This window comes from Nerophis ophidion, linkage group LG08 (genome assembly GCF_033978795.1).
Source record: "Nerophis ophidion isolate RoL-2023_Sa linkage group LG08, RoL_Noph_v1.0, whole genome shotgun sequence".
Lineage (NCBI taxonomy): Eukaryota > Metazoa > Chordata > Actinopteri > Syngnathiformes > Syngnathidae > Nerophis > Nerophis ophidion.
Window position 1 is genome coordinate 69,526,726 of NC_084618.1, and position 16,207 is coordinate 69,542,932.

Genomic DNA, 16,207 nt, shown 5'->3' on the forward strand with positions numbered 1-16,207 from the left:
AATAATAATACAAGCATTAATATTGTACAGCATTACTAATATGGTCTCTCTTTCGGGTTGCTTCTCTGTTGTGTAATTTTGACAGCAGTTTTTAATTTAGTTTTAGTGTTACTTTTTTAAAGAAAATGCCTTTTAGTTTTAGTCATGTTCTAGTCATCTAAATTTATTTAGTTTTAATCGACTGAATTTTACAACATTTTAGATAACTAAAATTGCAGAGAATGTAGTCAATTCTAGTCTTCTTTTTTTCTCAGGTGTACACATATTATGGGGTGGGAATTGTTAAATGAATACGTTTTTTTGTTTTTACGCTAAGAAGTTTGACTTTCTTGTCTCACAAAATAAAGCATCTGATTGGGTCTGCTATGGGCCACATGTACAAGTAAAATTAAATATATAGGATTTCATTTCTGTCAACATTCTCGACTTGTTTTTATTTGTTGACAAAAATGTCAGTTTATTTTGTCATAGTCTCAGTCAATGTGCATTTGTTTTGATTAGTTTTCGTCTCATTTTAGTCAGTGGAAAATAGGTTAATGACGATAACTAAGAGGAGAACTACCAGTCAACGAAATGAAAAAACTTGGGAAATTGTCGTTAATGTTGCCTGAGAGGTCAAAGTTAACAGCAACAGTATGTCTGCATCAGGCCTAGTGAGCATGAAGCTCGTCCACTTTGTAGAGTCAGGAGAAAAGAAGGAACTGAAACACGTCGGACAGACCATTCGGCAGTTACTCCTTATTTTCATGGATAAATGTCTTCTGACGGTGCTGCGCTTGGGCTACATCACCGAGTCTCCTGCAAGGTAGGGCAGGTTTTTAATGGTTTGTTTATTAGATTCGGTGAGTGTCGTCCTTCAAACGTTCTCAGTTACAGGATTGTGTCGATCTCTGGCTGTGGGTAGCTACTACCAGCGGCGGGAATGCTTGTAACTCTAATTATGCTCACAAACTTGAGCATAACAAAAAGCAGAGACAACACTCGTACCTCAAAATACTCCCAAGTTAATTACTACTTTTAAGTTGAGGTACCACTGTATTTATCTGGTCTGGGGTCGGTTATAGACACAGGCGTTATTTGTTGTTGTAGACCACACACCAGTCCACTATGAGCAGTTAATTACACGCTTTTATAAAAGTGCATGGACACACTGCTTAATCATCTTTTCAATCAGGGCATGGATCTTAATTCATCAGTTCTTACTTCTCTCCACTTGGATCCTCTTGGTCTCCACCGAGGCGATGTTGAGCCTCTGTTCGGTGTACACCTGCCGGATGTCGTTGCGTGCAGCCAGCGCTTTCAGAGGGTTCCTGGATCCCTGATTCCTTCTGTTTGGTCTCACCGCTCGCTTGTGCTCAGCTACAGTTGAGGTGAGTCTGAGCAAGAACGTCATTCTTCAGTATTTTCCGCATTATTTCTTGACTGTTTTTTTTTTTTTTTGGGGTACCAACCTGGGCGTGTCAGCCTGTATCTGGGTCAGGTCCTCCTCGGTCACGATGATGTCCTGGAGGGCCGAGGATGTGGCCGACTTAAAGAAGTTGCCAAAGGTCTCTTCGTCATCCAACGTCATGACTTCTTTCTCCGTCTCTGCCGTCACTTCAATGGTGGGCGTGTTGTTCTTGCTCACGCCTGAGGTGGACAAACATGAGGTCAACTTCACTGTGGGGAATTGTCTAAGATCAACCTGATACCTTTGCTGTGAAGTTTGTCCAGGAAAGACTCCAGTTTGTCCAGCCGCTTGTCTCCTTCCACCTTGACAGCAGTTCTACTGGAGATGTCTGTCCACAAGCAGAGCCAGCATTTAGTACTTAGTTGGAGTGAAAGGTTTTATACCTCAGTTGGTCAAAGGGGGAGTATTTCCTACCTTCCTGTGGCTTCACAGGAGTGGCGTTGGACTTCTTTAGCGGCGTAAGACGGGACTCTTCCTTTCCTGTGTCTGTCACCAGACCTGGTGAAACATTAGATAGATAGACAGATAGATAGCACTTTATTGATTCCTTCAGGAGAGTTCCTTCAGGAAAATTAAAATTCCAGCAGCAGTCTACAGAGTTGAGATCAATTTAAAAAAAAAAAAAAAAAAAGGAAAAAGTAAATAATGGGGGTTTAAAAGGAAACAACATAGAGAAATATTACAAAAAGAATAAAAACAATGGGAATAACAATATAACAGTAAAATAAGAACATAAGACGAAGTAGGCAGTAGTGACCATGTTATGAAAACGTATTGCACTGTTAATGTTTTGCATCCCCTGTCATCCTAATACCCCCCGTCCCCCGTCCCAGAGAGGAGTTGTACAGTCTAATGGTGTGTGGGACAAAGGAGTTCTTGAGTCTATTAGTCTATTACGACACCAATTAAGCACATAAAGTAGTACTTTGGTTTTAGTAAAATTATGAAACTTTGTGTGTAACAAACTAGTCTATTTCTACAGACTCGAGTGCCCAAACAATATGTTTCTATTGAGTACAGCTGCAAAATAAGCCACAATGGGGCCAGACAAAATTGCGAGTGCCAGCACTCTGATAAAGAATGTGAGAAACACCATTGAATTCAATAAATAACCTAATGGAACTCTCACCACCCTCTTCACATGGCTGTCTTCTCCAACGATAAATATCAGAAGATAAAAGTGATGCTAAGTGTTTATTTATCTATTTCATTCATGCTTACATTCATGTGTTTGCAATAATTCTGCTTGTAAAATTATTTGTATACTATTGATTTTAAGAAATAACTTAGTGGGGCTATTCCCGTCCACTTCACTTTGTTGTCTTCTTCAACGAGAGTCATCAATAAAAAGTAAAAGGGATGTTCATTTATTTCATTCATGTTTAGTTTCATGTATCTTGCAATAAGTCTGCATGTAAATTGATTGCTTTTATTTTTTAACTATAAAATGTGTACTTTATAGAATGCAGTAATTGGATTAACATTATTTCTCATGGCAACATTTGTTTTGGTTTCCATACTTCTGTATTACTGTACATAATATTTTAAGGATCTAACTTTGATTCAAGCCTAAGGCAGACTTTACCTTTTTTGGCCATGCGTCCTGCTACGGTGAACTGACTGGAATCGTTGGCAGCACCTTTGCCTTTATTCTTCCACAGCTCCTCCTTGTCCTTCAGGACCTTCATCCTCTCGGCCAGCGACACCTTGGGCGTCGTATCCATGCCTGATTTCTGTTGACCAAATTTGGGTTAGTACTTTCTTAAAATACGGATGAAACATTTGTGCATTTCATAAACAAGTATGACAATGTTTCTTGTGTTGCTGCTATGTTGTGTGATACACAAATGACTCTGTGGTGTTACACTTTCCTTTCCACTTTCTCATGTCCTGCAAATCGTTATTTAAAAGTCAACAACATGGTGGCTGTGATTACTATGATTGATAATATCAATACCATGTGATATGTTAAGCTTTTAATACAACATCTGTAAAGCTGTTTTTAGTCATAGAAAATATCATTCATTGTTGTTAAATATTTGTGCATTTCATAAACAAGTATGACAACATTTGTTGTGTTGCTGCTATGTTGTGTGATACACAAATGACTCTGTGGTGTTACACTTTCCTTTCCACATTCTCATGTCCTGCAAATCGTTATTTAAAAGTCAACAACATGGCGGCTGTGATTACTATGATTGATAATACCATGTGTCATGTTAAGCTTTTAATACGATATCTGTAAAGCTGTTTTTAGTCATAGAAAATATCATTCATTGTTGTTAAATATTTGTTCCTAATGTCTTTAAAAAAAAAAAAATATATATATATATATTCAATTACAGCCAACAAATTCTTGATTGTAATTCTAAAATCGTATTTTGGCCTCCCGTTATAAAAACCTAAAAATGCCTGATTTAATTAACTACAATATGAGAGAATATGATATTTATTGTGTAATGAATTGTACAATCTTCAAGAGCATATTTTGTCTTCTGATTTATTAATCTATTCGCTAATTTAGCTGGTTTGTGTCTGTTGTAAGTCGGTCCCAGTTACACGTCGCACTTATTCTTTTATTGTTTCACTACTTCACATTCAAACTCTAGCTTAGCTGTTAGCATGGCTTCTGCTCTCGTCTGGCCTGTGTTTTGAGTCCACTTGACTTGCACATTTTATAACCGTCGCTATTACTTTATTTCGCATACGTAAATAATCGATATATGAACGTTTGTCCATCGTTTCGGAATCGCCCACGTCTTAATCGTGACCCATATAAGAATTGATCATTTCGCCCCTACCTATGCTAAAAAAATATGATGAACTATCAACTTGTTTGTAATTTGCATATTCCAGCAGTGAGAGTTGCCTGAGGATAGTAATGGTACTGTTTTATTGAGTTTATTTTGAACATGCTTAACAGAACTACAAGACACTTGCACACTTCAACATGTCCAATAAGGAGTACGACGAAGTGGAGCTTATTTAACACGGTTGTACTGTATGTCACTGGCAAAAAATAAAAACAATTACAATTAACGAAGAATACACCCTCTAGCGCAGAGATGTCAAAGTCTGGCACGCCACGTCATTTTATGTGGCCCACAAAGGCCTGGAAATAATCTGCGTCAATAAAGAACTTTATCTTTTCTTACTAAATGTAATTGTTCTTTCCATTTTAACAGAAAAAAATGCAGGTACCGCATGACATTGCATACCTATTAAACTTTATTATTATCTAAATTTGGAAAAAAAAAATATTATCATACTTTCCAAACATTTTATTTTGTTAAAATACTTAAATTTTTGCCTGACTTATGGTTTTAAAACACGTTATCCATTAAAATGGCAATAATAACTCTTCTGATTCTGAAATTGTACACTGTAAAATTGACAATACATTTAACTGTAAAATTTGCGACGTTTTTTACAGCATATTACTGTAAAATTAAAAAACTCTACCACTGTTTTTTACGGGACATTCTGTCGACTGAGCTGCCAGTGTTATTACGGCAAGGTCTATGGTTGTTATTTTTACTGTTAACGGTAAAACAGTATCACAGTTTTTTTAAATGGTAAAAAACTGGCAGCTCAGTTGACAGAATAAAATTAAAACGCTAGTAACGTTTTTCCATTTACCGTCGTACATTGCAAAAAACACTGCCCATTTTATAGTAAAATTCTGGTGATTGAGTTGCTAGTTTTTTACTGTAAAAAATACAGATTTTTTTTTTTACAGTGTACATAAAAAATATATACAAAAATCAAATGCATAGGCAAATCCATATATCAATCGTTGTTACATGCGGCCCTCTGAGGGCAGCCATAACTACCATGTGGCCCTCAATGAAAATGAGTTTCACAACCCATGTTATGTATGTTAAAATGGTGTTTTTGTTTTGTTTTGTTATTGCTCTACGCATGGTCCAATCGTAAGTGCGTACGTAACATGTATAATTATTGCTATTCTTTTGGTTTTTCGTTGTGTTTTACTTTTGTAGCTGTATGTAGAAACGGCGCCGCTGAAGTGGCAGCTGCCTGCACCAGCTCTGTGCTATTTTATGTCCTTTAATGTTTCCCTATTGTTTTTACCTTACTTTGGTGCACAAATAATTTAAATAAGGTCTAACCTTTCCAATTTTATTAGTAGTTTAAAAGAGCAGATAAAAAAATAAAACAACATAAATGTCTATGTTTTTATAAATGTAATTAACCTGGCCTTTTTATGTTGACCGTACAGCTCTCTTGTACCCACGCAAACACCTGTAGTGCACACACAAAAGCAGCAGGTGGAAGGAAATTAAAAGGACAAAAGGATTTAAAAAACAATGTTATGACTCCTGCTGAACCGCTGAATAAAATCATACAATTTTCCAAGTTCGCTTTTACAGCATAACGGTATATTCTTACTGATTCCGTGCTTGTGTTTGTGTTAAGGTAAGGCGTAGTTAACATGCTCAGAGGAGGCAGTGGACAGGATATAAAGCTCTTCCAAAGTTAGCGCCCTCTAGGCAGTGGCGTAACCCCTTCAACAATCACTTTAATCCAACCTTTTCTCCTTGTCTCAACAATCACTGACAGTCTGTCTACTTCCTGTGTCTGAGGAGATCACTACCACCAGCATCAACAATCTCTAACGCCTACACATACCCCGGTAATTAAAAGCTTGTAAACGTGACATTTTAGTTGCGCCTCAGTTTGAAACATGCTCTTAACACACACACACACACACAAAAAAAAAAAACAGTGGGAAAAATGTTGTGATCTGTTTAGTTTCATCCGCCAGATGATTAATTTCCGCTGCCCCATTTGCACATAAATACAACACCATTAAAAGCAAATTAACAATTATTTATGGCTCTCGTGCTGCCTGGGAGCTTTCTTTTGCTAACAAATGATACAGTTCTTCACCTCTGAATGGACCTTGCCGTCTTTTTAGTGGCTGACACTACTGCATCACCTGCGATTAATTGTAATAATCACTGGCGACTTGAAAAAAAATCTGCAAGCTGAGTAACAAAAGACGTTAGAAGTACTAATTAGGAGCATGAAACAAGAGACGGAGGATAATGACGTCTCGATACGTTATATTGCAGTACAGTCTGCAATGGAAGTAAGCGACATTAATGGATGACGTTTCTTGGCGTGTATGGCCAGACTAACTGAGTTAAACATCTACAGATGTCTGCGGATTTTTAAGTAAAAAAAGATGTGTGGCTCGAGCCATGCTGTCAATGTGGCATTAGATCGGCGGCGGCGGATACCCCCCCCCCAAAAAAATTAAGCTTATCATGTCAATCTGACATTAAATAGATGTAGCCAGCAAGTACAAAAAAAGATCTTGTCGGCTTCAAATCCATCATTTGCAGCCTTTTTTTGTGCTCAGTGGGAACAGTGAACGCTTGCTTTAAATTAAACTACGTGTGAGGTTTCCATCGCCAAACAACACAGCGAGAAGAAAACACACCTAAGTTCGTTATAGCCGCTTTGAGGGGAGGCAGAACAAGAACAACATGGTGGCTGCAGCTGCAAGGTCAAAAGTTTAACCTCAGCAGCAGCCAGCGAGTCAAAACATTTTATTTACTGCTGGCGTGATTCTTGCTTACTAATTTCCGACATTACTTGGATTAAAGAAGCCATTATTCATCCTGCATACAGGTGAAAAACATCCCCAACATACTTTCATGTAAACATTTAAAAATAGCTGCCAGCAAAGGTAAAAGTGGAAACAGACGCGCCAAACATGTAGCAGATGTTGCGAACACTTGACCTCACATCAAAGTGAATCAGTTTTCTACATTTTGCACAAAAACATTTTTTTTTTTTTTTTACTTTCAGGTTTATTTACTGTTGTGATAATTCAACAATGTTAAACAATGGCTGTTGTGCAGCTGGATTTTGAACCTCAATAGTTTAAAACCTGCCCAAAGCGCCTTGGCACAATGCAATCTGGGATATGATGGGACCTGAATGGTTCTCACACAAAGAAAGACTGGCTCGATCTCTGGAGTCCATCAAAAGGAGAGGGGGGATTCTGCATCGGCTTGACAGGACCCCAGAGAGTTGAGGGGTTGGAGACAAGGTTTTCACAGGAAGCCATCTTTCTCGGTCTGGACTAACAATACAGTGAGGCCTGCCCCCCTCTGAAAAACTACCACCACCATGTTCGTATGGTTCGCATCACCCTGTTTGCTTGTAACTGATACTATTTTCTGTGGTTCTATCACAAAGAAGCAAATCAAAAACAAATAAAAAAACACTTGAAGAGTTCAGTTTGGACTCCAAATTGTGTCACTTTTGTGTCTTTTGTTCCTTTTTGCTGACAATGCAAACATAAAAGACATCCTGTAGATCAGGGGTGTCAAACTCATTTTAGCTCGGAGGCCGCATGGAGGAAAATCTGTGCACACGCGGGCCGGACTATTAAAATCATGGCATTATAACAAAAAATAAAGACAACTTCAGATTGTTTCCTTTGTCTTGCTTTGGCCAAAAATAGAACAAACACATTCTGAAAACATTAAGATAAAAATATAAAAAACAATACCGGCATTTACATATGCATAAAAATGTGTTTTCTTTAGTATTATTTTTTTAAATGTATTAAGTAACGTTTATGACAACCTTTTTCCAAAACACAATATAGGATTTGAGATACAACAGGATAATGCATACATTTATCATTGGTTTTCCAAACGGTTACAAAAAAGTGGGACCCCAAATATTTACTGTGGGACCCCATTTTTATGACTTGATGGGGTCCCTGGAATCCCATTTTGAAAATTCCTAGCGCCAACACTGATGGAGTATTGGTGCGTGCAAAACAGCAGCAGGCGGTTTTAACACTAATCAAATATCATCCCCGAGGGCAAGCCTGAGCAATTATTTTGACTTGGGGGCCACATTTACAGCAAAAAATGTGTCTGTGGGCCGGTATATCTATTTTTAGAAACACTAATACAAAACCTCACAATAATGTCTGATTGAATGCTAAAAACGTTATGACAGACCGCCTTAAAAAACGTAATGGAATTTTACATTTTTCTATCAACGATAAAACACTGAATATTGACGAAATATGAATGTCACACCGCCTTTTGATCAACTTATTTTACAATCAAGTGAAACGCAACAAAAATGCAACAAAAAGTGAAATATGACTGCGAAGGGTACAAAATAAACCCACCTACAATCTGATAACGCTGATATTTGCTGAATTCCCCCCAGGGATCAATAAAGTACTTTCTATTCTATTCTATTCTATAGATCACTAAGCTTTGGAACTTTGTTGTGAAAATCTCCTTCCGCGTCTGTGGAAACGCTTCCCGCCCACACTGCTTGGTGCCTCGTCTGAGCTGCTGTGACGTAGATGACCATAGTAACTAATTAGATTACCATAGTAACTGGAATATCATCCATAAGCGCAGATTCCACCCATTGAAATAATTTGTATAGTTGAAGACTTACGGTCATTAGAAAACATCACTGCACATCATAATGGCAGCAACACTTTCCATCTTAAAGATCTAAAAAAATGATTTGGGAATGTCCGGCGGGCCAGATTGAAAAGCTCAACGGGCCGCATGTTGCCCCCAGGACTTAATTTGCCCAGGTCTGCCCTAGGGCCATAGAAAATTAATTGGCGGACCGGATCTGGCCCGCGAGCCTTGACTTTGACACCCTGCTGTAGATGGATTGGTTTAATGTATTCCCTCACATCATGGAATCGCCTCCAATAGACACCATACCTCTATAAATCGCCCAAATAAACAAAGTGAACTGTCCTAATGTTTTCCACATGACACTTGTGGAAGACATGCCAGTATATAAACATGCAAGAGAAACTCAAAGTCTTATGATCGTTAGACAAAAGGGTCAAAGGCCAAGTTGCTAAGTCTCAGACACGTTTTTTCTTGATGACCATGTTTTTCCAAACAATTTAGCTTAAATTCTACATGCATATTTTAAAACACAATTTTTGAAAGGTATGTACCAAATTCTGTGGTGGTTCGGGTAAACACCTTGAAGTTACAGTGGGATTCGTTGTGTCGAGTGCATTGAGCTGTGTGAGAAATTTCAAGTGAATGCGATTTATGATGTCAAGCTTTGGAGTTGACCAAAAATGACACTATGTGGCACACTCACCTGGAGATACTGGGAAACATTTGACAGGCAGAAGTCAAAGAAATTGAGGGGGGTAGAGTCTGGAGGTAGTAGGGACAGAGGTCACTAGAGGTGTGGGGGTAAACAGGGAGGAAAGGTGGAAAGAAGAAAAGTGGAAATTAACAAAAGGGACATTAGTCAAGGAAAGAGGAAAAGTAGCTGAGTGCAATTATACAGTGGGGCAAAAAAGTATTTAGTCAGTCAGCGATTGTGCAAGTTCTCCCACTTAAAATGATGACAGAGGTCTGTAATTTTCATCATAGGTACACTTCAACTGTGAGAGACAGAATGTGAAAAAAAATCCAGGAATTCACATTGTAGGAATTTTAAAGAATTTATGTGTAAATTATGGTGGAAAATAAGTATTTGCTCAACCATTCAAAGCTCTCACTGATGGAAGGAGGTTTTGGCTCAAAATCTCACGATACATGGCCCCATTCATTCTTTCCTTAACACGGATCAATCGTCCTGTCCCCTTAGCAGAAAAACAGCCCCAAAGCATGATGTTTCCACCCCCATGCTTCACAGTAGGTATGGTGTTCTTTGGATGCAACTCCGTATTCTTCTTCCTCCAAACACGATGAGTTGAGTTTATACCAAAAAGTTCTATTTTGGTTTCATCTGACCACATGACATTTTCCCAATACTCTGCTGTATCATCCATGTATCCATTTTGGTATAAACTCAACTCGTCGTGTTTGGAAAAAGAAGAATACTGAGTTGCATCCCAAGAACACCATACCTACTGTGAAGCATGGGGGTGGAAACATCATGCTTTGGGGCTGTTTTTCTGCTAAGGGGACAGGACGATTGATCAGTGTTAAGGAAAGAATGAATGGGGCCATGTATTGTGAGATTTTGAGCCAAAACCTCTTTCCATCAGTGAGAGCTTTGAATGGTTGAGAAAATACTTATTTTCCACCATAATTTACAAATAAATTCTTTAAAATTCCTACAATGTGAATTCCTAGATTTTTTTCTCTCACATTCTGTCTCTCACAGTTGAAGTGTACCTATGATGAAAATTACAGACCTCTGTCATCATTTTAAGTGGGAGAACTTGCACAATCGGTGGCTGACTAAATACTTTTTTGCACCACTATAAAGGGATTTCTATTACTTTTTAAACACTCTACAACATGGTTCACCCCCTAATGTAGTCATAGTAATGGTAACTTGAGTAGAGAGTTCCAAATACCAAACAATGTTAGCCTAAAATATTCTGGTGTTTGCGTTAACCGAAGACCCGTTCACCTTTTGGCAAGACAACAATCCCAAGCAAACATAAACTATCCATCCATCCATCCATTTCCTACAGCTTATTCCGCTTTGGGGTCGCGGGGGGCGCTGGTGCCTATCTCAGCTACAATCGGGCGGAAGTCGCCACCTCATCGCAGGGCCAACACAGATAGACAGACAACATTCACACTCACATTCACACTAGGTTCAATTTAGTGTTGCCAATCAACCTATCCCCAAAACATAAACTATATTAGAGACCTAAGTGCGGGGAAAGCGAAAGAAGAGTGACACACATATTGATGAATTTAAATTAGAGATGTCTGATCATTGGATCAGAGCAGGGGCCAATATGTGCCTTTTTTCAACAATTGTTGTCTCAGTGTTTACATGACATGCATGATTGTACTCACGTCAAAGACTCCTTCAAAAGGGAAAGCACGCTCAGTGAGATACAATCACATTTCCGGACATTTAATCACTTAATGATTAGAAAGAGCTAGAATGAAAAATTATAAAATTTAAAATAAAGTAAATATAGTTCAATATCTTTTTTGAGGTGTCTTGCAAAAACACCGGCTCGAATTTCAGAGCAAGCTGCAAACGCCTCGTTTATCCACAGAGAGAAAGCTTTTTTTTAAAGATACTAAACCTCACCAACATGGCGTAAAATAAACTAAGTTTCTTACAAGTATTATTATCACTGGAACACTAAACAAAAATGAATGGCTAATCACACTATACAAAAAAAAATACCTCATTTACTTTACTTACTTGCTATAAACCATTTTCATAGTCAAAGTGTCAGGACTTGAGATTTATGGCCAAAAACGTTAATTAGGATATCCCTAATTTAAAACCAAATGTGTTTCCTCTTACCAATAATTACCTTTCTAGTGTCAACCCATTTCCTAACAGGGGTGTGTCTACTTTCTATGTGTTATTTTTGTAGGGCGCTCAAATTATTCCTTTTATTAAATCAGATAAACACAATTTTGGAATTAGAATTAATCATGGTTACTTAGAGGTGAATACTCGCTTGCATAATTAAAATTTTCTAAAGAAAAGACCCCAATATTTGTACACAAATGCAATTTTATTGTCAGAGTGTTATCCAAGATTGATTTTAAACTTTTTATTTAAATGCATGTCATTTATTTATTTATAACAGTTTTACCTAAAATAATTTCAGGCTGTATTTTGGAGTGGATCATGCCAGAGAGCACACCAGTCGGAGTCTCCTCACTCATTTTTGTACTGACATATCGATTGAACTGACCACTGACTGTATAGCGGAGGAATGCCCAAAGTAGGGCCAGGGGGCCAAATCTGGCCCGCCAAATCATTTTGTTTGGAAAATCAAGTGGTGGTTTCCTATATATGAAACACCAAAAAATCCATCCATTTCCTACCGCTTGTCCCTTTCCGGGACACTGAAGGTGCTGAAGCCTATCTCAGCTGCATTCAGGTACACCCTGAGCAAGTTGCCAGCTCATCACAGGGCCAACACAGATAAACAGACAACATTTACACTCAAATTCACACACTAGAGCCAATTTAGTGTTGCCAATCAACCTATCCCCAGGTGCATGTCTTTGGAGGTGGGAGGAAGCTGGAGTACCCAGAGGGAACCAAAGCTGTCACGGGGAGAACATGCAAACTCCACACAGAATGACCCTGAGCTCAGGGATCAAACCCAGGACTTTCGTATTGTGAGGCACTTGCATTAACCTCTGTTTCATCGTGCTGCCCACACCAAAATATAAGTTGCTATATACCTGTTGAATTAGTTAAGAAAGCTAGCTTGCTAATGTTAGCAATCTAAAATGCTAGCCGCAACCTGTGTAAAGTACTAAAATATACTATTCTGTTTTGTAGACCTGAAAAATGTGTTTAAAATGCTATAGTAGCATGCTAACGTAGGCATGCATCGAGTACTAAAATATGACTGATGTGTGTGTAAATCTATTAGTTAAATTATTAGCTAAAAATGAACCATTAATTGATTCACATGGACCCCGTTAAACAAGTTGAAAAACTTATTCGGGTGTTACCATTTAGTGGTCAATTGTACGGAATATGTACTGTACTGTGCAATCTACTAATACAAGTTTCAATCAATCTATCAATCAATCAATCAATCATATGTCTAGCAATTGCAAAATTAGCAAAACATCTGACATGCTAATATTAAAATGCTATTGTGAAGCCGGCTGTTTAAAAATTAGCTCAGTGCTACGCTTTGGACACCCCTGGTCTTGACCCGCTTCACTCATGGTGCTGCTGTACCTTTAAAATGTTGTTTGGCCCGCGCATCATTGACACATTTCCACTTTGGCCCTTGGAGGCGAAAGTTTTGGGCACCCCTGGTATTGCTGGTCGGGTAAAAGAGCTTGTACAGTTAAAAAATATGTCCATGGTTAATGCTATCATTTCACTTCAGTTAACTGGTTATTTATGGTGTTGCTGTTGCAGATAACCAAAAAACCCTAAACATATCTGCTTTAAGGCAAAACTGGAGAGAAATGTCCCCGTTCAGCATGAAAATGACTCCACATTAAAGGCCTACTGAAACCCACTACTACCCAACACGCAGTCTGATAGTTTATACATCAATGATGAAATATTAACATTGCAACACATGCCAATAAGGCCTTTTTAGTTTACTAAATTGCAATTTTAAATTTCCCGGGAGTTTCGTCTTGAAAACGTTGTGCAAGACGTCACGGTTTTTTAGGAAGTATGAGCGCTAAGCACACACACAGCTAATTGTCGTCTGTTTTAATGGCATAATTATACAGTATTTTGGACATCTGTGTTGCTGAATCTTTAGGAATTTGTTCAATTAATATTGGAGAAGTCAAAGTAGCAAGATGGAGTTGGGAAGCGTTAGCCTTAAGCAACACAAACACACGGTGATTCTTTGTTTAAAATTCCTGGAGGTGAAAATTTACTGTGGATCAGAGCGCGGTCAAGCGAACATGAAACACGACGGAATGTCAACCAGCAGGTTTCGGTGAGAAAATTGTGGTTAAAAGTCAGTTCTTACCGGAAAAAAGCTGAGATTGCATTTTTTATTTAGGGCTATATATATAAACATTGATTGATTGATTGCCTTGTCCATAGCTGCCGTCGACTCCCCTGAGACACTGCGCGTCAAGACACCCGTGGACGTACACCTCCGACTATCAGGTACTATTTAACTCACTAAAACACTAGCAACACAATAGAAAGATGAGGGGTTTCCCAGAATTATCCTACTAAATGTGTCTGAAAACATCGGAATTCGTCCCAATGCAATCGCGTTTTATTTTTTTCAAACTTTTTTTTTTTTTTTTTTTTTGCTGTCCGTCGCTATCAATATCCTCAAACCCGAATCTTTAATCCTCGCTCAAATGAATGGGGAAATTGTCATTTTCTCGGTTCGAATAGCACTTTTTGTTGGAGACTCCCATTAAAATGAATGTGAATATATGAGGAGCCATCAACATGTGACGTCATCGTCTGCGACTTCCGGTAGAGGCAGGGCTTTTGTCTTAGCACCGAAAGTTGAGAACTTTATCGTGGATGTTCTCTACATAATCCTTTCAGCAAAAATATGGCAATATCGCGAAAGGATTAAGTATGACGCATGGAATGGACCTGCTATCCCCGTTTAAATAAGAAAATCTAATTTCTTGCATTTTTTATTTAGGGCTATATAAATAAACATTGATTGATTGATTGCCTTGTCCATAGCTGCTGTCGACTCCCCTGAGACACTGCGCGTCAAGACACCCGTGGACGTACACCTCCGACTATCAGGTACTATTTAACTCACTAAAACACTAGCAACACAATAGAAAGATAAGGGGTTTCCCAGAATTATCCTACTAAATGTGTCTGAAAACATCGGAATTAGTCCCAATGCAATCGCGTTTTATTTTTTTCAAACTTTTTTTTTGCAGTCCGTCGCTATCAATATCCTCAAACCCGAATCTTTAATCCTCGCTCAAATGAATGGGGAAATTGTCATTTTCTCGGTTCGAATAGCACTTTTTGTTGGAGACTCCCATTAAAATGAATGTGAATATGTGAGGAGCCATCAACATGTGACGTCATCGTCTGCGACTTCCGGTAGAGGCAGGGCTTTTGTCTTAGCACCGAAAGTTGAGAACTTTATCGTGGATGTTCTCTACATAATCCTTTCAGCAAAAATATGGCAATATCGCGAAATGATTAAGTATGACGCATAGAATGGACCTGCTATCCCCGTTTAAATAAGAAAATCTCATTTCTTGCATTTTTTATTTAGGGCTATATAAATAAACATTGATTGATTGATTGCCTTGTCCATAGCTGCTGTCGACTCCCCTGAGACACTGCGTGGACGTACACCTCCGACTATCAGGTACTATTTAACTCACTAAAACACTAGCAACACAATAGAAAGATAAGGGGTTTCCCAGAATTATCCTACTAAATGTGTCTGAAAACATCGGAATTCGTCCCAATGCAATCGCGTTTTATTTTTTTCAAACATTTTTTGGCAGTCCGTCGCTATCAATATCCTCAAACCCAAATCTTTAATCCTCGCTCAAATTAATGGGGAAATTGTCGTTTTCTCGGTTCGAATATCACTTTTTGTTGGAGACTCCCATTATAAACAATGTGAATATGTGAGGAGCCATCAACATGTGACGTCATCGTCTGCGACTTCCGGTAGAGGCAGGGCTTTTGTCTTAGCACCGAAAGTTGAGAACTTTATCGTGGATGTTCTCTACATAATCCTTTCAGCAAAAATATGGCAATATCGCAAAATTATTAAGTATGACGCATAGAAAGGACCTGCTATCCCCGTTTAAATAAGAAAATCTCATTTCAGTAGGCCTTTAAAGTATTGGAATGGCCTAAAACTGATTAAAAATGCGTGGGGTGAAATATCTAACTGGTTCAGAGCACCGCTGCCAAGGAGGAAGGGTGTGCAAGGAAAGTATCAGCTTAGGCTGTGCAACCCTCTTATGGGTCATTTCTTATTAACAGGGTGTGTTCACTTGTGTACTACAAAAAGCCATGTCATGGTCAGTTCACGGAAACATCTGACACAGGGGAAATGACCAGCCGAACATTCGTCTTATAGAAAGGTTTATCTTTGAGTGGGGGTGAGGGTGCAGAGACATTGTTTGGACAGGCTGGTCACAGCTAGAATCTAAAACAGAGTCATCCTGAAGCACAATTATTTGGAGCACTACTATACGTTTTGTACTTAATGCTATGCTAAAATAGCTTGTTTGTTGCCGAAGCCTGTGTGAGGAGCTTGATTTACCATGATAAAGGCCGCACTTTAAATGAAAAAGACACAACATGAAAAAGTAG

At 38.5% G+C, this 16,207-nt stretch overlaps 1 protein-coding gene across 4 annotated transcripts in view; it reads right to left on the reverse strand.

Moving 5' to 3' along the window:
* Positions 1–16,207, reverse strand: part of svild (supervillin d) — a 115,340-nt gene that overhangs the window by 16,841 nt on the left and 82,292 nt on the right. For all 4 annotated transcript variants that reach the window (XM_061909574.1, XM_061909572.1, XM_061909575.1 and 1 more), the window contains 5 exons: positions 3,036–3,183; positions 1,865–1,948; positions 1,692–1,778; positions 1,452–1,629; positions 1,204–1,376 (listed from right to left, as the gene is read on the reverse strand). In XM_061909574.1, the coding sequence (XP_061765558.1) occupies positions 1,204–1,376; positions 1,452–1,629; positions 1,692–1,778; positions 1,865–1,948; positions 3,036–3,183 (670 nt within the window). The remainder of the gene's footprint in view (positions 1–1,203; positions 1,377–1,451; positions 1,630–1,691; positions 1,779–1,864; positions 1,949–3,035; positions 3,184–16,207) is intronic.